This window comes from Lacerta agilis, chromosome 14, assembly GCF_009819535.1.
Source record: "Lacerta agilis isolate rLacAgi1 chromosome 14, rLacAgi1.pri, whole genome shotgun sequence".
NCBI lineage: Eukaryota > Metazoa > Chordata > Lepidosauria > Squamata > Lacertidae > Lacerta > Lacerta agilis.
Window position 1 is genome coordinate 21,585,245 of NC_046325.1, and position 22,297 is coordinate 21,607,541.

The 22,297-nt window shown below is 43.4% G+C and overlaps 2 protein-coding genes across 2 annotated transcripts; both read right to left on the reverse strand.

Moving 5' to 3' along the window:
* Positions 1 to 3,244: 3,244 nt before the first annotated feature.
* On the reverse strand, positions 3,245 to 7,172 carry LOC117057642 (vomeronasal type-2 receptor 26-like). Its single transcript, XM_033168482.1, has 4 exons — positions 6,462 to 7,172; positions 5,770 to 5,997; positions 4,969 to 5,131; positions 3,245 to 4,149 (listed from the first exon to the last, which is right to left on the reverse strand). The coding sequence occupies exons 1-4, from the start codon at positions 7,170 to 7,172 to the stop codon at positions 3,245 to 3,247; spliced, it is 2,007 nt and encodes a 668-aa protein (XP_033024373.1).
* Positions 7,173 to 14,984: 7,812 nt separating this feature from the next.
* On the reverse strand, positions 14,985 to 20,097 carry LOC117057643 (vomeronasal type-2 receptor 26-like). Its single transcript, XM_033168483.1, has 3 exons — positions 19,393 to 20,097; positions 17,074 to 17,200; positions 14,985 to 15,889 (listed from the first exon to the last, which is right to left on the reverse strand). Exons 1-3 carry the CDS (start codon positions 20,095 to 20,097, stop codon positions 14,985 to 14,987), a joined length of 1,737 nt encoding a protein of 578 aa, XP_033024374.1.
* Between the last annotated feature and the right edge of the window lie 2,200 nt (positions 20,098 to 22,297).

Below are 22,297 nucleotides of genomic sequence, written 5' to 3' on the forward strand. Positions count from 1 at the left end.
TTGTGCTAACCAGGGCATTTGGGTGTCTTCTAGTTTGTCTTATATTTCCTGTGTTGACAAAGGTTTGTTGTTTTTATAAAAGCCTGTTAGGCGATATAGGCCTTTGGTTAGCCAGGTTTTTATTTGGAGGTTTTGTGCTGCTTAGTGGAATAATGGGTGGTAGGCCAGGGGAATTAGTGGGGGATAATTTGCCTGTTTCTGTTTTCCATGCTTTGAACATGGTTTGTGTGTACCTGTTAAGTGTAGTGGGGATTTTTCTTAGTTTGTTTGGGAGGAGTGGGTATGCTGTGGTGCAGATAATTTCAATTGTGGCAAAAGCTAGTTTTAATACTTTTTGTTTTGTTTTAAAAGATGTGACCAATGTAACACGTTTGCAACCTGAAGAATGTGTTTGTAACTTATATAAGTGTTTTCTCTAAAAATATTTTTAAGCCCATCTGAAGCAATATGCATTAAAAACAAAACAAAATTACAGGCAAACCAGGCAGATACTGAGGGTAATCTATAATTTACATTATCTGCTCTCTAAAGCAAATAGTGTAATAAAAAAAAACCACAACCCTGTTCCAGTATTGAACAGACGTTATGTTGCAAAGGACAAAAAGATTGGTTTTCTGCTGAATAATAAGTTCCTAAATAAAATCACTAAGAAATGATAGTTTGTAATATGTTTACCTTGCAGAGAATGAGATGAGAGGTATGTATCAAGATTTTTTTTTGCTAAGGATTGTAACAGAATCCTATTGGCACAGGCATTGGATGAATTACTCTTTTGAAAATATATTTAACAAAAAGTATATACCTCTTGACTGTATTTTTTTAAAAAAACCCTGTAATGGGTTTACAAAAATATTTGCAGCAGTTTTTGAAACAATCCCTTTAGATATAAATTTGTATGGTTCATCATACACTACACTAGCATGTAACTACAAATGTGTGGGTGACCCACAAGGGGGCAATGGTGTCCTAAAAAGTAACACAAAGCTACCCTCAAGTGTGTGCATTTTGAATTAAGCCCTTTTTGTTGCTTTGCAGGGAATGTGATCTTGGATCCCAAGACAGCTCACCCCAAACTGAAAGTGACTAAAGATGGGGAAAATGTTCAGAACACAGGATTTTTTTTTCTAAGGTTGTGGACTGGGAGAAGAGGTTTGACTTCCATACATTCTTTCTGGCAAAACATGGATTTTCGTAAGGGAAACATTACTGGGAGGTAGAGATTGGTCAGAAGAAAACTCGGGACTTGGGAGTTTCCTCTGCAAACATTGTGAGAAAAGGGAGGATCACCCTGTCTCCTACTGGGTCATAGGATGCAATGATGGGAAAAGTCACTGGGCTCAGACAGAGCCATGGACCCTCCTGAAAGTGAATGGAAAGCTTACAAAATTAGGAATATTCCTAGATATGCATGATCAAGTCTTGTCCTTTTATGATGTTTCCAGTAAAAGGAAATTGCACATTTACAAAAGACTTGGTGGTGGGAAGCTTTATCCCTCCTCTACAGGCTCTATAACTACAAAGCAAGATGAACAGCCACTGAAAATTGAAGTAATTGAAACAAAAGGAGATGCTGATGGGGAAATGAAACAAAACAAAACAGCCCTTGACTGTCTTACAATCAATTAAGGGCATGTCTTTAATTTAACCACGTTGGTTTTTCTGCTCTTTAGATATTAACACCTTTTGGGCTACTTAGATATTTGACTCTATCCCAGGGGTTGCCAGTGTGGTGCCTATGGACACATATATGCCTGCAGAGTCCTTCCCTGGAATATGCAGAGTGCTTCTTTGTTCCTCTGCTCCCCACTGAAATTAGGCTTGGGGGAAACTATTCTATTGGTGGACTATAGAAGAGGATACAGAGTGTGCTTGGTTGCAATTTGTGTGGGGTGCCCACAACACTTTCTCAAGTTTGCAAATGTGCCCCAAAATGATACAAGGATGCCTGCAATCTATTCCATTGTGTATTTTATTGTTAAGCCACCCGGATACACTCACTTAAAGAAATATTGATAATAAAGAAATATACTAAATAAGGGTTTTATCTTTTAAAAAGTATTGTCCGTTACTAACTGTGATAAACATTTGTGATAAACAAATATCCTTAATTTGAACACAAACAGACCAATTAAAACAGGGATATTCCTACATCTAATTTCCAGAACTATGTATTTGTATTACAGGCAGGAAGCCGTGTTGGTCTGCCATAGTCAAAACAAAGTAAAATAAAAAATTCCTTCCAGTAGCAACTTAGTGACCAACTAAGTTTGTTATTTGTATGACTTTGTTGATTATTCATGGTTGTTATTCCATTCCATTTTATTTATTTCTTTAAATGTTCTAAGAAAGAATATTGCAAACATTGTTCTTAAAGATTCATTTTTATTTCTTTTATATCTCAGTATGCTCTTTCCCCATAGTATTTTATGCAATGAAGCCTCCAATATGTTCCCAGCCTCAGCTGAGCCAGGACAACCAAGTTACACCATCTGAGCCCATGTTGGGGGGCTGATTGTTGGCTGAGTCAGGATTTAGCTGTGCATCCTGGAAGATCTAGTCATAGGATTGCCCCCTTAGCTGGATGCAACAATCTTTTTATTGATGCTTGTTTACACTTTAATTACAAATGCAAACAATATTGCAAAGAAGTATTGCAATTTGAGCTGCTAGAATGAAGTAGGAACTCCATTTCAAAAAAGAAAAAATATAATAAGAACTGCTGGGCAGGGGCATCGTGGGCAGTGGGGCAGGGAGCCAGAGTGCAGATGCACAATTTTGAAGGCCTGCAACCCAGGAGCCCCCATGCAGGGATCCCCATCCTTCCTTGTGCAGGCAGCGCACAGAGGGTTCACAGAGCCTGCCACGCCAGCCCAGCCTTCCCCACTGGCTGTGTTGCTGGTCCCCTTAATGAATGGCCACCCCTTGATGAATGGCTCAGGTGGGGAGGGCTGTGGTGCTGCAATGGTCTCTGTGAATCCTCTGTAGCCTGCTCCCTCCTGGGAGCACATATTTGCAAGCCTTGCATTCAAGAGCAGGAGAAAGGAGAAAACAGAGGTCATCAAATTGTTCCAGAAACAATTCTGGAACCCTGTGGAACTAGAATAATCTATGTCAGCTAATCTAAAAAGCAGGTGCATTTGTCATCTCCTACTGCAAATATATAAAAGCCTGAGAGGGAAAGTTGTGTTGGAAGGCTACTCTGCAACTTTGGTCCACTCTAAAGGTTGCAGAATGTCCCCAAGCATCAGTGAACATTTCTCTTTACTAAGTGATCTCTTTTGTTCAGTTCTGGTCTCAGGACAATAATATAACATTTAGGGAAGAAGATGCAACCTAGCAGCCCAGCACTGGAGGCTAAGATGGAGAAGATCTCCACAGCTACCATGTATTTCCCTTTGGTGCTCAGATAGGTGGGGAAAAAGGATAACCAAACACTGCAAAACACAAGCATGCTAAAAGTGATTAGCTTGGCTTCATTGAAAGTGTCAGGTAATTTTCTAGCCTGGAAAGCTACAGTGAAGCTCACAATAGCCAGGAAGCCCATGTAACCCAGGACACAATAGAACATAGTCACAGACCCCTCATTACATTCAAGTACAATCTCCTCAGTCACTGAGTTCATGTCACTATCTGGAAATGGAGGATTAATTGCCAGCCATACGGTACAAATAATTCCTTGAACAAGAGAGCAGAGAAGAACAATGGAGTTGGCCACCTTTTTCCCTACCCATTTCCTCATGCTACTTCCTGGCTTGGTGGCCATGAAAGCCAGAACCACTGTAATGGTTTTTGCTAACACAGAAGAGACAGCCACTGAGAAGACCATGCCAAATGCAACTTGACGGAGGAGACACATCACCTTCCCAGGATGGCCAATAAACAGCAAAGCACAAGGGAAACAGAGCAGGAGGGAGATGAGGAGGGTGTAGGTGACGCTCCGGTTGTTGGCTTTGACAATAGGAGTGTCGCGGTGCATTATAAAGGCTCCTAGCACTAGAGCAGTGATCAAGGAAAATAAAAGTGCAAAGATGGCTAAACTTGTCCCCAAAGGGTCCTTATAAGACAAGAAGGTTATCATCTTTGGAATGCAGTGATTCTTTTCTTTGTTTGGATAATGATCTTTTGGGCATATTGTGCAAAAATCTGCATCTGAAAAAAAGATGAAAAACTTTTTCAGAGGTTGCTTTTTGCAGTTGAAGCCATTCCTTCTACTTCTACAAACAATCAGGTTTAGGAATAAATTTCCCCTTCTAAAAAATCAAATCATGCTGTTGTCTTCCCTTTAAGAAGACAAAAGTGTGTGTATGTTGATGCATAACTTTAAAGATAAGTGAATAAAAGTACTCACTTATCACTTGGAACCAATAGTATTCTAAGGCAAGCTTTCCCTTACTACTTACTAATGTTCTAGCTAGGCTGAATTTAACAGGTAACAGAGAGAGATTGAAACATTTGCACTAGCTTCCAGGATGAGATGTCTCTGCCACATGATTCAGTGGAAGTAATAGTACCACTCTATCCTGCCTTGGTCAAATGTGGAGTGCTGTGTCCCGTTCTGGGCACCACAATGTAAGAAGCATATTGACAAGCTGGGATGTGTGCAGATGAGGGCAACAAAGGTGATCAATGGGCTGGAAACCAAGCCTTAAGAGGAATGGTTGAGGAAGTTGGGTATGTTTATCCTGGAGAAGGGGAGACTGAGAGCAGATACGACAGCCATCTTCAGATATCTAAAGGGCTGTCACATGGAAGATGAGGCAAGCTTGTTTTCTCCTGCTCTGTAGGGTGGGACCCAAACCACAGGGTTTCAAGTTACAAGAAAGGATTTTCTGACTCAACATCAGGAAGAACTTCATGGTGGTAAGAGCTGTTTGATAGTGGAACAGACTCCCTCAGAAGATGATGGACTCTCCTTCCTTGGAGGTTTTTAGGCAGAGGCTGGATGGCCATCTGTCATGGGTGCATTACTTGAGATTCCCCCACTGTAGGTGGCAGGGGTACCAGCTCCTGGGGACTGTGCCCTTTTTGGACCCAGGCTGGGCTCCCCCCAAAATCCAATAAGTGTGGAGGTGAAATATGGAACCAAGCATGGCATGGCTCCAATGGCCAGCCCCTTCTCCACTGCCTCCTGCTGTGGAGTGGAAGGAGGGCCAGTGGTGGTGCCAGGAGGAAGCGGAGGCAGCAATGACTACTATCACCAACTACAAAGTGCTTTAACTAAGAGGCCCTTTGTGCCATCATTGCCATACTCTTGACACAATGATGCAGAATGCTAGATTATTCTAGTTGCTGCATATTCTACCTTTTTTGTGAGAAATCTTCCCTTTTGGACATTGAATACAATCATAGCAGCAAAATGGCTCCCCCTCCTTTTTCTTCTTCTGGTAACCAGGTTGGCAGTTGTCGTTACAGAGTGAAAGGGGCATCACCTATTCAAGAAATGTGAATAATTCACATTGAGAATATAAATTTATCAAATAGCATGATAACATCACTATCCTCACAGTACTATCCTTGGATTCGGTCATATTAGTGCAGGTGCTCATGAGGTGTTGAGCAGTGTCAGTCAGGATGGTCGGTTGGTCTCTGTACCTTCTGTGTGGGTAGCATTCTCAGTTTCATTAACATATAATAAACAAAAACAAAAAACAAAAAACTACCGGGATAAAGACTATAGAAACATCCTATTAAGGATGCTACAAACAGTTCTTTCTCCTCTCCCTCCCTCCTTTTAGTTTATGGCAGCTAAAGGCTATAGTGTTGTCCTACCTGGTTAAAACCTCTAGGCCACACAATGGCATCTTCATAAATGCTCAGCTGTTTGCCATGATGAGCCCAAGGATCCATTCTTCCAACTTTCATTCTAACAAATGACTTATTGGGGAAAGTAATCAGATTTGTAATATCAAACCCCATTGTCAATTCTCCATTCTTATTCAAGTGCACGAATTCTCCTGCACTGTTGTTAAATGAGATGCTCCTCAGAATATGATGCAGCTAGGTGGAATGGAAAAATAAATCAGTGTTAGAATTGTATTAGTATCCAAGATATTTCCTCTACACTTGCATCCTATCCCATTCATTTAGATTTGTAGATATCTCTTTCAGTTCCCCAGAGAAAACAAGGGGAGAAAACAGTAAAAACCAAAAAATGTTGTATTGCAATATTCAGGAAAGGGACATAGATGTCCAAATGTCAAAAATTATACAATTAAATTGAATATATTTGAGGTGTGATGTGAAAGTACTTCAGAACACATGATTTTGACACATACAGGCTTCACCAACTGATGAACTCCAATTGTTTTAGAATAAAATTCCCATTATTTCTGACCATCAGCCTTCCAAACTGCAAGTGATGGGAGTCATGGTATACACATCTGGAAGACATCAGATTGGTAAAGGCTGCATTAAGATCTTGTGCTCTCATGGTGAAGGCAGAATGCTGTGAAAACTACTACCTTCCATGGCTGCATATTTTTAAGTTGTAGCTTCCTTCTTTCCACCGTGGCTTTAGATTTGAATATGGATGAGTACATGGCATGTATTGAATTTGCCAGAGCCTGTACAGCATTGTAGATACTGTAGCTGTGGCCAGTCATGCTCATTTCAAAGAAAGGCCCAGGAAGATTCTGCAGCCTCTCTTCTCCAGTACAAGTGTCCACATCATCTCCATTTAAATAGGAATTTAGAAATGAACAGCCGAATGCTTGCTCCCAGAATGGTTGGATGAAGCCATCTCCCGTCATCAAATGAGGGTTTAATTTATGAAGAAAATTTTGGAATCCTGGCACCTCATGTGAGTGGGCTGTGAAGGCTAAGGCACCATGGAAGGCTTCTATATCCCAGTCCTTGTGCATCGACATGGCTACAAGGTCCATCTGGGCTACCATAATCCACACTTTACCAAGTGATTTCCCATACTCAGATTCTCCTTCATGCAGCAGTCCTCTCAATGTTATCATGGTGTTAGCTTCTCCATAGACAACAATAGTGTTGGCTTTACTTTTTATAACATCTGAAAATATTTTGTTCCACTTTTCTTGCAAATTTAAGAAGTCACCAAAAAAGGTTTTTATGGGAATTTTTTCAGCGAAGGCAGCACAGATTCTGTTTTGAGAAAGTATTGGTAGTAGGTTGCTCAAAAATGTTTCTCCAGTTTCCTCAGTCATCGTCATTAGACCCACCCAAATCCATTTGAAATGCAGAAGTAGCTGGACAATTCCCTTGTACTGGTGGATTTCATTTGGAGCCATCCGATACAAGGACGGTGAATGAGACTGATCCTTCAGAATGGGAACAAAATCACCGTAGGTGAACTAAAAGGGGGGGAAATTCAGGAAGTTGTTTTACAAATTTATTTGGAAACCTTTAGGGCTGGGTTGGTGGTGTGCGCGCATGTGTGTATTTATAAATACTGAACATTCTGTTTAAAATGATGTGAGTTGCTTGTGAGGAGTACTCAGAAACTTCACCCAATATAAAATTCTCCTCTGTACCTTAAGTAGCAGATAGAGAGACATGAATATTTAGTTAAAAATTTACAATATTTTATACTGCTCAAAAGAAATATCAAATAACTTACAGAAGGAAGAATAAAATACACACAAAGAACATTTAAAAGCAAAAACCTCTTAACTGATAAAAGCTAGCAAGGAGAGAACAGCTTGAGCTGGCTGGGCCAGAAAGGTGATTAATGTCTCCTTCCAAGAGGAGTTAGATCCTGCCTCCTCAAGAAAGACAAATAGTTTTGAGAACACAGTGTTCCAAGAGTATGTTATACCTGTGGAAACTTATAGATGTCCAAGATGGCAGCCAAATGGTAAGAGGTTTCAGAACCCAGTCCTCCTATGACTCCTATGAGGTTGTTCTCGACATCACAGTTATAATTCGGGACAAATCTGTACTGTGTGGAGAAAAACTCCATTGCAATGTGGTAGCTCCACTTCTGGCTGAAGTAGCTTTCAGGGATGTGGAATCCAAAGGAAGCATTAGGTAAAATCTTGGGATTTCCATTAATCTCATTTACAGCAAATATCAAGGCTAGGACATGCTGGTAATTCTTTGTCACAACACTAAAAAAAAAGTTAGATAATAAGTCACCAGGAAATGTAACAAAAATAAAGTTGTTTAGTAGCTGTCCTGCTTCATTAATAGCATGTAAATTAGTTGATAGACTGCTGAGAGCAGAACCACACAAAGCTGCAATATGTGAAAGTGATAGTCTGTATATATTATTACACCGTGATCCTGGGGCAATGTATCTGGCATTGTGGGATTAGAGGATTTTAAATGATTTAAAAGTCATTGTAGAATGATCAAGCTATATGTGAGATTGAACGAATCATGTGTACTGCTAGTTGCATGGATGTTTAAAAAAACAATTAATAGCACTTTCTGAATACCCTATGGGTATAAGCTCCTCCAGTGTTTATTGATAATTCATACATTTGTGTGCTACTGATTCCATTAAGGCTGCAGTTGACAACCTTTGTCATAATACAGAAAAACAAAATATCCTTACATGGGAAAGCTAGTATCAGGAGTAGGGTATTCAGTGAAGGAATAAGAATCCAAAAATATCAGCATCAGAGAGGCAGCCCCACCAATTATGAGATCGCCTGACTTATAATACTTATGAGGCGTATAGATGGGGTCATGAACAACGCATCTAGCAGCATGCTCCTGGAACTCACTGTGGGGTATCTGCAACAGCATTAGAAACATCTCCAACAACACTGTCCCAATTATGGTCATTCCCCTCTCACTGCAGATGCCAGATTTTCCGCCTTCCTTCATAGCAATAGGTATCTATAGCAGTCTGTCTTGAAAAGTAGCAGCCTCCACTGATGCAATATTTGGAGTCTGTATCCTCTGTTTATATACATGTACCAGAAAGCTATATGGAATTGGAGTATGCTGGAGCCTTGGGCCACTAGTTTCAGATCTGAACATCAAGCAGGGTTTTTAAAAACATAGCTTGGCCTTTTCTGGTGTGTTGTTATGATTTTGGAAACCAGCAGGTGGCTTGGTAAAAAGGAGAAAAATATGGCACATCTCAGAGACGTTAATCACAATCACAATGTATGCAATTGAGAATGGCAAAACCTGTAATTAGCCTCTCCCAAGGAACTAGGCAGGGACGCGGGTGGTGCTGTGGTCTAAACCACTGAGCCTAGGGCTAGCTGATCAGAAGGTCAGCGGTTCGAATCCCCATGACGGGGTGAGCTCCCGTTGCTCGGTCCCAGCTCCTGCCCACCTAGCAGTTCAAAATCACGCCAAAGTGCAAGTAGATAAATAGGTACCGCTCCAGCGGGAAGGTAAACGGCATTTCCGTGCATTGCCCTGGTTTCGCCAGAAGAGGCTTAGTCATGCTGACCACATGACATGGAAGCTGTCTGCGGACAAACGCCGGCTCCCTCAGCCGGTAAAGTGATATGAGTGCCGCAACCCCAGAGTTGTTTGCGGCTGGACCTAATGGTCAGGGGTACCTTTACCTTTAAGGAACTAGGCACTTGGTGACATTCTAACATACTTACTGGAGAAAGAAAACAGGTGGTCCAAAACAAGCACAAATTTTCCTGTGTTCCTAAGGGTAGCTATATTTCTGCTACTTTCTTTTTATGGTTGTACAGGGAGATTCCTCAAAATGTTCAGGAGAGGCTTGCCACTTACCTTAATGTATTGATGAAAAACTGGATCAGGCCAGTGTATTGGATCCTCACTTCCTTACCCTTGCAGGCCAACTTTGGCAGGTGAGTGAGTCACCTGACTCATAATGGTCAGGGGCTGGACATTGGAGGAGGAATGGTGGAGACCGCTTCCCCCTTTTTCTGAACCTTCCCAAGAAGAGCAGGACAATATAGATTTACAACAGTGGTTTGCAGAGGGTCAAAGCTCAGAGATACTTTGACCAGTGGGTGGGGCCACCTACATGTGAGTCACCTGACATCATAACATTGTCATGTGGCAACTTCAAAAGGTCTGCAGAAAACAGACCTTCACAGGAGCTCAAAGATGGGCGCTGACAAATCGCCTTGACTGCCCTGATTCCCCTAACTAATGAATGTTCTGGAGGGTGTGTGGGATCTTTAAATGTTTTTATTGGCACAGCTCTACTCATTTTAGGAACACCTTTGCATGTAGGATTGTGGGTTGTAGGGTTGTGGCTTGGGTTGATGATGTCTTGATCTATTCAGAAAACCAAGAACAGTACATACGTCATGTGACAGAGGTGCTGCAGAGGTTGTGAGAATGCCAGCTGTATGCCAAGTTGGAAAAATGTCAGTTCCACATCTCAATGGTAGATTTCCTGGGGTATTGCCTCACACCTGAGGGGATGCATGTGGATGCTACTCAGGTACAGAGCATAGTTTCATGGCAGGAGCCCCAAACGAAGAAAGACCCACAGAGATTTTTGGGTTTTGCAAATAATTACCACAAGTTTGTTCTGGCCTATTTGAGACTCACAACACCTCTCACGGATTGCTTGAAGGGTAAGAAACCTTTCTAGTGGGTGGCCGAGGCAAGACAGGCATTGGAGCAGCTCAAAACCATGTTCTCCTCAGAGATGTGCCTGACACATGCAGACTCCACAGGGCATTAGTCGTAGGAACAGATGCCTCTGAAAGGGCAGTGGGTGCTGTGCTGCTGCAGGAACACCAAGACAGCACTCTACGCCCATGTGCCTTCCACTTTAGGAAGTTGAACCCTTCAGAACAGAATTACACCATTTGGGAAAAGGAACTTTTAGCAATCAAGGAAGCCTTTGAAGTGGGTAGGCACTTCTTGGAAGGGGCACAGCAGCAGGTAGATGTGCACATCAACCATCACAATCTAGAGTATTGGCAGATGACGTGTCATCTAAATCAGCAGCAGATCTGCTGGGCACAATTCTTTGCTCTGTTTGGCTTCAGAGTCTGGTATGTGTCGGGCAGTCAGAATCAAGGAGCAGATGCTCTCTCTAGAAAGCCAGAATATCAGGACCATGAGCTAGTCCCAGTGTACAGGCATATATTGAAACCAGCACAGCTACAGCTAGCAGCTGGGTCAGTCTTGGAAGTCTCAAACTTTCAGCAGCAGACAAGAGAAGATGCCTTTGCTAGAGGCAAGTTAATTGCACTGCAGGAAAACACCAACAATGCAGAGGGCTTCACAGAGAAGGATGACCTATTGTATAGAAGAGAAACTCTCTACGTCCCAGTGGGCAACCTCCGAGCCAAGGTCCTGCATTGATGCCATGATAACCCTACAGCAGGCAACGTCAGGCAGCACAAAACGTTATACCTTGTGATGTGGCGGTTCTGGAGACTGAGGGTGAGAGAGGAGGTCAAGGAATACATAAGAGTCTGTGAGGTGTGTCAGCAAGCAAAGAGACCAACAGGCTTGCTACAGCCATTACCCACCTTGCAAGGACCCTGGGAAACCATAGTCATGGACTTCATCAAGGATCTCCCCAAATCACAGCAGCAGTTCACCAAGATGGCACACTTTGTGCCTTGCAAGGGACTTCTGACATCCCAAGAGACAGCACAATTCTTTGTAGATCACGTATTCAAGTTGCACAGGTTCCCACTACAGATCGTATCGGATAGGGGAACCCATTTCACTTTGCAGTTCTGGAAGAAGCTCATGCAGCTTCTCAAGGTGGAGTTGTGCCTTGCCTCGGCCCAGCAACCAGAGACCAATGGGGAGTTGGAAAGGACCAATGCCATGCTGCAACAGTATCTCATTTGCTAGGTAAACTACCAACAAGATCATTGGGTATCCAAGCTTCCCTTGGCACAGTTTGTGTACAACAATGCTCTTCATGCTTCAATGCAGCAGACCCCCTTCTTTGGCAGTTATGGATACCATCCCTGAACCTTCCCAACCCCGACTGACACCCTGTCAGTGCCAGCAGCAGAAGACTTTGTAGAAGAACTGTCAGCAATCCAGAGTTTGCTAAAGGAGCATTTGGACTGTGCTAAGGAGGCCTGTAAGAGATCAGCTGACGCGCACCAACAACCTGGCACTTAGATGGGAGATGGGAGATCAGGTGTGGCTGTCGAAACATGATTTGCCACAGAAAGGCATCTGCAGGAATCTGGACCCACAGAGGGTGGGTCCCTTGGAAGTTGTACACCAGATCAACCCTGTGACTTTCAGGCTCCCGTTACCTGTATTCATGAATATTCACCCGGTGTTCCACGTATCAGTTTTGTTGCCCATCATGCCTGCACACCCTTATCAGGCGACTAGACAAGCCCCTCCACCTCCCATCATGGTAGAAGGAGAGGAAGAGTAAAAAGTAGAACAAATGTAGACTCTCAAATGTTATGGAAGAAGGGGCAATACTTTATTGCGTGGAAGGGGTATGGGCCAGAATAAAGATCATGGGAGTATGAAGAACATGTTAATGGGCCATACTTGCAAAGGGTGTTTCATACACACCACCCCAACCAACCAAGACCACTGGGGTGGAAGGAGGAGGAGGGCTCTAGAGAGGGAGGTAATGTCAGGTACTGGGCATCAGAGGAGGAAAGGTGAGGACCGCTTCCCCTTCTTTCTGAACCTTTCTGGGAAGAGCAGGGCAGTAAAGATTTACAACGGTGGATTGCTGAGGGTCACAGTTCAGAGACAGAAGAGAGGCAAAGCTGGGAATTAATGGGTGAAGAGGAGGCAGGGAAAGCAGAGAAGGAACAGCTGGCTGACACATTATCATTAGAGAGCATTCCAGACCCCCTTCTCCCAGAACATGGCAAGCAGCGAAAGTAGGAGAACAGAGGTCTAAGAGGCAATTGGCTTTAAGCAGCCACTGTAAAGAGGGTGGGGCTATTTGACAGCTGAGAAGGGAAGAAGGAGGAGTTTACTAGGAGCAACGCCATTACCTCAAGAGGTAACATTCCCAAGCCTCTCTCTGTGAATATGGAACAAAGGCTTGGTAAGAGATCCCTGTCTACTCATTACTGGCAGCCTGCCATAAGGATAGCAGTCTGTGAAGCCTGACAATAACTATGCCATGTGGCAACTTCAAAGGGCCTGCTGAAAACAGACCTTCACAGCAACTCAAAGGTGGGTGCTGACAAGCCACTTTGACTGCACTGATTCCCCCAACTAATGAATGTTCCGGGGGGTGGGAATCCTTAAATGTTTTTATTGGCACAGGTATTCTCATTTTAGGAGCATCTCTGCATGCAGGATTGCTTAGGCAGCAATCTTAACCCCACTTACCTGAGAGTAAGGTCTACTGAATTCAATAAGACTTACTTCTAAGCAGGGGTGGAGGAAGGGGGGCCATGGGAGTGCACCGCCCCAGGCAGCGTGATCCCGGTGGGGTTCCATCGTGGCTGCCCCCCGCCCACGCTGGGCACCCTGCCCCGCAGGCTGCGTGCCCCACCCCAGAACACGTGTCCCGCCCCCAGGATGCATGCCCTGCCCCGGGATGTGTGCCAGACCTGCCCCCACCTGTTCCCCGATCCGAAGCTCTGCCACTGCTTCTAAGTGGGCACTCTAATTATTTCAAGTGATGATGCAATAAATCGAGAACTGTGCAGAGAAATGATGGTGGTCCAGCGGCTTCTATTTCAACAAGGTCTGGGGAGCCAAGGGTGAAGAGCACCCTCCATGACCCATCCCCACCTGGTGCACAAGCGTAAGCACCTGCCCGACAGCGGCATGGGCTGAGGAGCCTGGAGGGTGAAGAGACCCTTTCCTGGCCCTTTCCTCCTTGCAAATGAAAAAGATGCTGCCAGTATCCCAGATTCCAGGAGTGACCTTGAGGCATTTGGGGCAAGGTTCTACTTATCCATAACATCTGAATCAAAAGAGGCCATGCAGTCCCTGGGTCATTGCTTGAATGCAGTGGTGAGATGACAGCTACAGTCATTTGACAACTACAGTAAGGGAGAAGGCTCCCTGGAAAAGACCCTGATGTTGGGAAAGATTGAGGGCACAAGGAGAAGGGGACGAAAGAGGACGAGATGGTTGGATAGTGTTCTTGAAGCTACTAACATGAGTTTGACCAAACTGCAGGAGTCAGTGGAAGACAGGAGTGCCTGGCATGCTCTGGTACATGGGGTCATGAATAGAACATGACTAAATGATTAAACAACTAAACAACTAAATTTGGGGGACAAGATGAGAGAGAGAACTTCTCCAAATGCCCTATTCCTTCATTATGCACTCACGAGGAGATAATCTGTGCCAATTTCCAAACATTTCTACCCAGTCTCTTCAGAAGATGACAGTTGGGGTTGAGAGAGGGAGGCTGCCTACTGCAAATTCACATGGAGGAAGTTTTGGAGGAGGAGCAGCCTTCTATAGCCATGTCCCTCCCTCCTGCTTTCCTATTGGCTGTGGGGTGTTCACATCATTACCCTTACGCATGGAAAAGAGTACTTCTGTTTAATAATTATAGCTTTAAACATACTTTCCAACGAGTGTAGACTCGTTGTAGTGTAGACTCTGTTGTTTCCAGGTGTCAACTACACATCTTTTAAAACTTAGAGCTGCGTTTGTTACCATGTCTTGCAAGAACACTGGTTTTTAGTCGTACTGTGTATGGCAACTGGAATGGTGATTTATTAAATCATCACATCTCAATAAGGATGTTATCTCTTATCACATCCAGTTGATTTATTTCATCAGATACACTATTCCAAAGCAACATATGGGCAAAATTCTGCAAATCACAGAGGATAGAAAGAATAGGCATTTTTTCCAATTCAGTTTCATCCCAGGGCAATAAAGACTAATTGGTTTTGAGTACAAAACAGAAATTGGCTTCAGGGACAGATGAAGGGAAAACAGAGGTCATCAAATTGTTCCAGAAACAATTCTGGAACCCTGTGGAACTAGAATAATCTATGTCAGCTAATCTAAAAAGCAGGTGCATTCGTCATCTCCTACTGCAAATATATATAAAAGCATGAGAGTGTAAGTTGTGTTGGAAAGCTACTCTGCAACTTTGGTCCACTCTAAAGGTTGCAGAATGTCCACAAGCATCAGTGAACATTTCTCTTTATTAAGTGATCTCTTTTGTTCAGTTCTGGCCTTAGAACAATAATATAACATTTAGGGAAGAAGATGCAACCCAGCAGCCCAGCACTGGAGGCTAAGATGGAGAAGATCTCCACAGCTACCATGTATTTTCCTTTGGTGCTCAAGTAGGTGGGGAAAAAGGATAACCAAACACTGCAAAACACAAGCATGCTAAAAGTGATTAGCTTGGCTTCATTGAAACTGTCAGGTAATTTTCTAGCCTGAAAAGCTACAGTGAAGCTCACAATAGCCAGGAAGCCCATGTAACCCAGGACACAATAGAACATAGTCACAGACCCCTCATTACATTCAAGTACAATTTCTTCAGTCACTGAGTTCATGTCGCTATCTGGAAATGGAGGATTAATTGCCAGCCATACGGTACAAATAATTCCTTGAACAAGAGAGCAGAGAAGAACAATGGAGTTGGCCACCTTTTCCCCTACCCATTTCCTCATGCTACTTCCTGGCTTGGTGGCCATGAAAGCCAGAACCACTGTAATGGTTTTTGCTAACACAGAAGAGACAGCCACTGAGAAGACCATGGCAAACGCAACTTGACGGAGGAGACACATCACCTTCCCAGGATGGCCAATAAACAGCAAAGCACAAGGGAAACAGAGCAGGAGGGAGATGAGGAGGGTGTAGGTGAGGCTCCGGTTGTTGGCTTTGACAATAGGAGTGTCTCGGTGCATTATAAAGGCTCCTAGCACTAGAGCAGTGATCAAGGAAAATAAAAGTTCAAAGATGGCTAAACTCATCCCCAAAAGGTCCTTATAAGACAAGAAGGTCATTAGCTTTGGAATGCAGTGATTCTTTTCCTTGTTTGGATAATGATCTTTTGGGCACATTGTGCAAGAATCTGCATCTGGAAAAAAAAGGATGAAAATCATTTTCAGAGGTTGCTTTTTGCAGTTGCAGCCATTGCTCCTATTTCTACAAACAATTAGATTCAGGAATAGCATCTCCCTTTGTAAAAATGAAATCATGATGTTGTATTCCCTTTAAGGCAAGTGTGTGTGTGTGTTTGTGTGTGTGTGTGTGTGTGTGTGTGTGTGTGTGAATGCTCAACCCCAGTCCCCCCCCCATGTCCTGATATCACCCATGCAATGCTGGCGCTTCTGTCAGGTGGTAGGACTAAATGACCCCTGGGATCCACTCCAGCTCTTCAGTTCTATGATTATATGACACTGGCTATTGGTTCACAGTGTCAGAGAAGTGCTAAGGAACTTACTCTAAAGTATCCTCACAGCTTGAACTGCCTAGGAAAATACACAAGCTGCAGAAAAAGACACCAATCATTTGTTTGGTCAAATGCAGCACTCAGGGTGTGTTCCTTTGATCCTGATTATCTCACCGAAAATATAAAAGCTTTCAAGTTTCTTTAAAACACTGATGAGACAACTAGCATTCTCTGTCTCTATTGCAGCAACATTAACCATTTTCCTGAACCAGTACCATGGTCCTTCTGCATGGCCTGACATTGCCTTCCCTTTCTCAAGTTTACTGGTCTCTCCATTAATTCAGCCATCTCCTTCCTTTGGTGGCAAACATCTCCATGGAGTCAAAGTTCCCTTTAAGAAAGGCACCTATTATTGTGCATTCAAGGGTAGATGTGATCCCCTGGCAACGCCTCCCCAGGCGGGATTGGGCGATTGGCTGAGGTAGGCGGAGACCTCCAGGTATCCAGCCTGGGCAGGATGAAGCCAGCCTGAGCTACCAGGAGCTGCACTGGGAGCTGGGGGGCTGCGCGCAACCCTGCAAAAGGCGTCCCCCATTTGATGTGGGGGAGCGGTCATTCTTTCATTCCTTTGGTCCCAAGGTGAAGAGTGTCCATAAGTGCTGTTTTGAGTTGACTGATATCCTGATTGTTTCCAGGAATAATAGGTAAAGAAGTCCTGTGGAATTTGGAATATGGCCCAGTAATTACTACTATCTCCACCTACAAACCACTTGAACTCAGAGGACCTTTGTGCCATTGTTACCGTACTCTTTACTAGATGTGCCCAATGGTGCAGAATGCTAGACTACTCCAGGTGCTGCACATTCTACCTTGTGCATGAGAAACCTTCCCTTCTGGACATGGAACACAATCGTAGCAGCAAAATGGCTCCCCCTCCTTTTTCTTCTTCTGGTAACCAGGTTGACAGTTGTTGTTACAGAGTGAAAGGGGCATCACCTATTCAGGAAATGTGGATAATTAGCATTGAGAAATATATATTGATAAAATAGCATGATAACATCACTATCCTTTGATTCTGTCATATTAGTGCAGGTGCTCATGAGGTGTTGAGCAGTGTCTTGAACTGGCACGGCCAGTCTTTGTACCTTCTGTGCTGGTAGCATTCTTTGTCTTCATTAACCTAATCAGGCTAGATTCCATTAAAAGGAAGTTGGAGTAAAGTAGGGATGAAGAGAACTAAGAAGAACCTTGTTTTAAACAATGGCAGAGGTTTGTTTGGGTATATTGAATGTGTATGCGCAACACATACACTGCTCGTCCTCTAACTAGGCAAGCTATCTTCAGATTCCATTCATCTTAAAGATTCAGTCATATATATCAGCGTGGGGTGTGCACACAAAGTGGGCTGCAGAATAGAAGAGAAGAGGCGTCATGGAAATGCATGATGCTATGTGTGCAAGGAAGAGCAGAGGAAAAAAAGGAGTGAAGGTGAAAATTGGGGGTTAAAGTGAGTTGCAGAAACGGAAGGAGAAGAAGGAGTGCGAATGGGGTTGATTGTTTCACCTCTCCCTCCCACCTTTTATTTTGTGTGGCAATGTCCCTCCCCTCCCTGAGGAATTAATGACACAGACACGTTATGCAAATTTTAATGAGCGTAAAGGCCACAACTTTATTGGTTACGGATGTTGAGCGGTATTGGCTTAAGCATTGGACCCTATAAGCTATATCCGACCCCAACCCATGTGTTGGAAGTCAGTGAAGGGTTAACCACCAGTAAGGAACCCCAGTGATGAACATCGCCCGGAATTTCCCCTGTGATCACCGTTATGGGCGTGCCTCAGCTTCCCAGGCTTCGGACAGGGCCCCACCCCCATAATCCTTTAACGGAATACCCTTCCATTGAGGGGCAGTTGATGATGCTACCTCTCCTCCCCACTTCATATTGAAATTTTCCAATGCCTAACTGCCACTCGAGCCTAATGGACTCGCTGCCAATACCCTTACACCCACACCAATTCCTAATACCCCCTATTATAGCTGCCAACCAAGTTTCATTCCCTGTATCTGAAAGATGCACACCGTCCTCATGATACAGGGCAACCTCATAGAGCAGAGAAAAAAAGGAATGAAGGTGAAAAATGGGGGTTAAAGTGAGTTGCAGAAACGGAGAGAGAAGAAGGAGTGTGAATGGGGTTGATTGCTTTGCCTCTCCCTCCCACCTTTTATTTTATGGAGGCTAAAGGCAACAGTGATGTCCCACCTGGTTAAAACTTCTAGGCCACACAATGGCATCTTCATCAATGCTCAAATGTTTGCCATGAGGAGCCCAAGGATTCATTCTTCCAACTTTCATTCTAACAAATGACTTATTAGGAAAAGTAATCAGATTTGTAATATCAAACCCCATTGTCAATTCTCCATTCTCATTGAAGTGCACGGTTTCTCCTGCACTGTTGTTAAATGAGATGCTACTCAGAATAGGATGAAGCTAGGTGGAATGGAAAAATAAATCAGTGTTGGAATTGTATTAGTATCCAAGATATTTCCTCTACCCTTGTATCCCACCCCATTCATTTATATTTGTGGGTGGATATTTGTTTATGGGGCCAAATACACTCTGTGTTAAAGCATACTATGAACCACACATGCGTTTTTAAATTTGTGACTAAAGTTCCCCAGAATTCTCTTCCCTTAGAAGGAAAGCAAGCCCTTCTAATGCATTTGACATTTGTTGAAAAAATTCTCTTCCACCTAAAATTCTTCATTTTTAAATGTTTTCATAATGCTTTTTATCTGTATTATGTGGGGAAATGGCACTCCACTCATAATATTTTGTTTTGTTGATATCTTGTTGTTTTGCAGTTTTCAGGAAAGAGTCATAGATGCTGAAGTTTAAATGAGAGAAATTCCACTAGTTTCCGATGTCCGAATGTCAAATTATACAATCAAATTCAATATCTTTGAGGCGTGATGTGAAAGGGCTTCATGTTTTGACACATGCAGCCTTCACCAACCTGGTGATCTCCAGATGTTTCAGACTACAATTCCCACAAGTTCTGACCATCGGCCTTGCAGACTGCAAGTGATGGGAGTCATGGTATACACATCTGGAAGACATCAGATGGGTGAAGGCTTCATTAAGATGTTGTGCTCTCATGGAGAAGGCAAAATGTTGAGAAAACTACTACCTTCCATGGCTGCATATTTTTATGCTGTAGCTTCCTTCTTCCCACCATGACTTTGGATATGGATGGGTACATGACATGTACTGAATTTGCCAAAGCCTGTGCAGCATTGTAGATACTGTAGCTGTGGCCAGTCGTGCTCATTTCAAAGAAAGGCCCAGGAAGATTCTGCAGCCTCTCTTCTCCGGTACAAGTGTCCACATCATCTCCATTAAAATGGGAATTTGGAAATGAACAGCCGAATGCTTGCTCCCACAAAGGTCGGATGAAGCCGTCTCCCTTCATCAAATGAGGGTTTAGTTTTTGAAGAAAATTTTGGAATCCTGGCACCTCATGTGAGTGGGCTGTGAAGGCTAAGGCACCATGGAAGGCTTCTATATCCCAGTCCTTGTGTATGGACACTGCTACAAGGTCCATCTGGGCTACCATAATCCACACTTTACCAAGTGATTTCCCATACTCAGATTCTCCTTCATGCAACAGACCTCTCAATGTTATCATGGTCAAAGTTTCTCCATAGACAACAATAGTGCTGGCTTTACTTTTCATAATGTCTGCAAATAGCTTGTTCCACTTTTCTTGCAAATTTAAGAAGTCACTGAAAAAGGCTTTTATGGGAATTTTCTCAGCAAAGGCAGCACAGATTCTGTTCTGAGAAAGTATTGGTAGTAGGTTTCTCAAAAATGTTTCTCCAGTTTCCTCAATCATCATCATTGTTGTTGTTCAGTCGTTCAGTCGTGTCCGACTCTTCGTGACCCCATGGACCAGAGCACGCCAGGCACGCCTATCCTTCACTGCCTCTCGCAGTTTGGCCAAACTCATGTTAGTAGCTTCAAGAACACTGTCCAACCATCTCATCCTCTGTCGTCCCCTTCTCCTTGTGCCCTCCATCTTTCCCAACATCAGGGTCTTTTCTAGGGATTCTTCTCTTCTCATGAGGTGGCCAAAGTACTGGAGCCTCAACTTCAGGATCTGTCCTTCTAGTGAGTACTCAGGGCTGATTTCTTTGAGAATGGATAGGTTTGATCTTCTTGCAGTCCACGGGACTCTCAAGAGTCTCCTCCAGCACCATAATTCAAAAGCATCAATTCTACGGCGATCAGCCTTCTTTATGGTCCAGCTCTCACTTCCGTACATTACTACTGGGAAAACCATAGCTTTAACTATACGGACTTTTGTCGGCAAGGTGATGTCTTTGCTTTTTAAGATGCTGTCTAGGTTTGTCATTGCTTTTCTCCCAAGAAGCAGGCGTCTTCTGATTTCGTGACTGCTGTCACCATCTGCAGTGATCATGGAACCCAAGAAAGTGAAATCTCTCACTGCCTCCATTTCTTCCCCTTCTATTTGCCAGGAGGTGATGGGACCAGTGGCCATGATCTTAGTTTTTTTGATGTTGAGCTTCAGACCATATTTTGCGCTCTCTTCTTTCACCCTCATTAAAAGGCTCTTCAATTCTTCCTCACTTTCTGCCATCAAGGTAGTATCATCAGCATATCTGAGGTTGTTGATATTTTTTCCGGCAATCTTAATTCCGGTTGGGGATTCATCCAGTCCAGCCTTTCGCATGATGTATTCTGCATATAAGTTAAATAAGCAGGGAGACAATATACAGCCTTGTCGTACTCCTTTCCCAATTTTGAACCAATCAGTTGTTCCATATCCAGTTCTAACTGTAGCTTCTTGTCCCACATAGAGATTTCTCAGGAGGCAAATGAGGTGATCCGGCACTCCCATTTCTTTAAGAACTTGCCATAGTTTGCTGTGGTCGACACAGTCAAATGCTTTTGCATAATCAATGAAGCAGAAGTAGATGTTTTTCTGGAACTCTCTGGCTTTCTCCATAATCCAGCGCATGTTTGCAATTTGGTCTCTGGTTCCTCTGCCCCTTCGAAATCCAGCTTGCACTTCTGGGAGTTCTCGGTCCACATACTGCTTAAGCCTGCCTTGTAGAATTTTAAGCATAACCTTGCTAGCGTGTGAAATGAGTGCAATTGTGCGGTAGTTGGAGCATTCTTTGGCACTGCCCTTCTTTGGGATTGGGATGTAGACTGATCTTCTCCAATCCTCTGGCCACTGCTGAGTTTTCCAAACTTGCTGGCATATTGAGTGCAGCACCTTAACAGCATCCTCTTTTAAAATTTTAAATAGTTCAGCTGGAATATCATCACTTCCACTGGCATTGTTGTTAGCAAGGCTTTCTAAGGCCCATTTGACTTCACTCTCCAGGATGTCTGGCTCAAGGTCAGCAACCACATTTCCTGGGGTGTATGAGACCTCCATATCTTTCTGGTATAATTCCTCTGTGTATTCTTGCCACCTCTTCTTGATGTCTTCTGCTTCTGTTAGGTCCTTTCCACTTTTGTCCTTAATTGTGGTAATCTTTGTACGAAATGTTCCTTTCATATCTCCAATTTTCTTGAATAAATCTCTGGTTTTTCCCATTCTGTTATTTTCCTCTATTTCTTTGCATTGCTCGTTTAGAAAGGCCCTCTTGTCTCTCCTTGCTATTCTTTGGAAATCTGCATTCAATTTCCTGTATCTTTCACGATCTCCTTCGCATTTTGCTTGTCTTCTCTCCCCCGCTATTTGTAAGGCCTCATTGGTCAGCCACTTTGCTTTCTTGCATTTCTTTTTCATTGGGATGGTTTTCGTTGCTGTCTCCTGTATAATGTTACGAGCCTCCATCCACAGTTCTTCAGGTACTCTATCCACCAAATCTAAATCCTTGAACCTGTTCTTCACTTCAACTGTGTATTCATAAGGAATTTGATTTAGATTGAATCTTACTGGCCCAGTGGTTTTTCCTACTTTCTTCAGTTTAAGCTGGAATTTTGCTATAAGAAGCTGATGATCTGAGCCACAGTCAGCTCCAGGTCTTGTTTTTGCTGAGTGTATAGAGCTTCTCCAT

Bases quoted from the DNA above. Each gene is read 5' to 3' on its own strand.
- LOC117057642 (XM_033168482.1), bottom strand. From the start codon at position 7,172: ATGACTGAGGAAACTGGAGAAACATTTTTGAGCAACCTACTACCAATA. The intron at 5,998-6,461 runs GTAGTAGTTTTC...CATTCCACCTAG, and splicing joins AAAATATGCAGCCATGGAAG to CTGCATCATATTCTGAGGAG. The intron at 5,132-5,769 runs GTAGGACAACAC...TCCACTCCACAG, and splicing joins GGCCTAGAGGTTTTAACCAG to CAGGAGGCAGTGGAGAAGGG.
- LOC117057643 (XM_033168483.1), bottom strand. From the start codon at position 20,097: ATGATTGAGGAAACTGGAGAAACATTTTTGAGAAACCTACTACCAATA. The intron at 17,201-19,392 runs GTAGTAGTTTTC...TTTCCTGAATAG, and splicing joins AAAATATGCAGCCATGGAAG to GTGATGCCCCTTTCACTCTG. The intron at 15,890-17,073 runs GTAGAATGTGCA...TTTTTTTTCCAG, and splicing joins GAAGGTTTCTCATGCACAAG to ATGCAGATTCTTGCACAATG.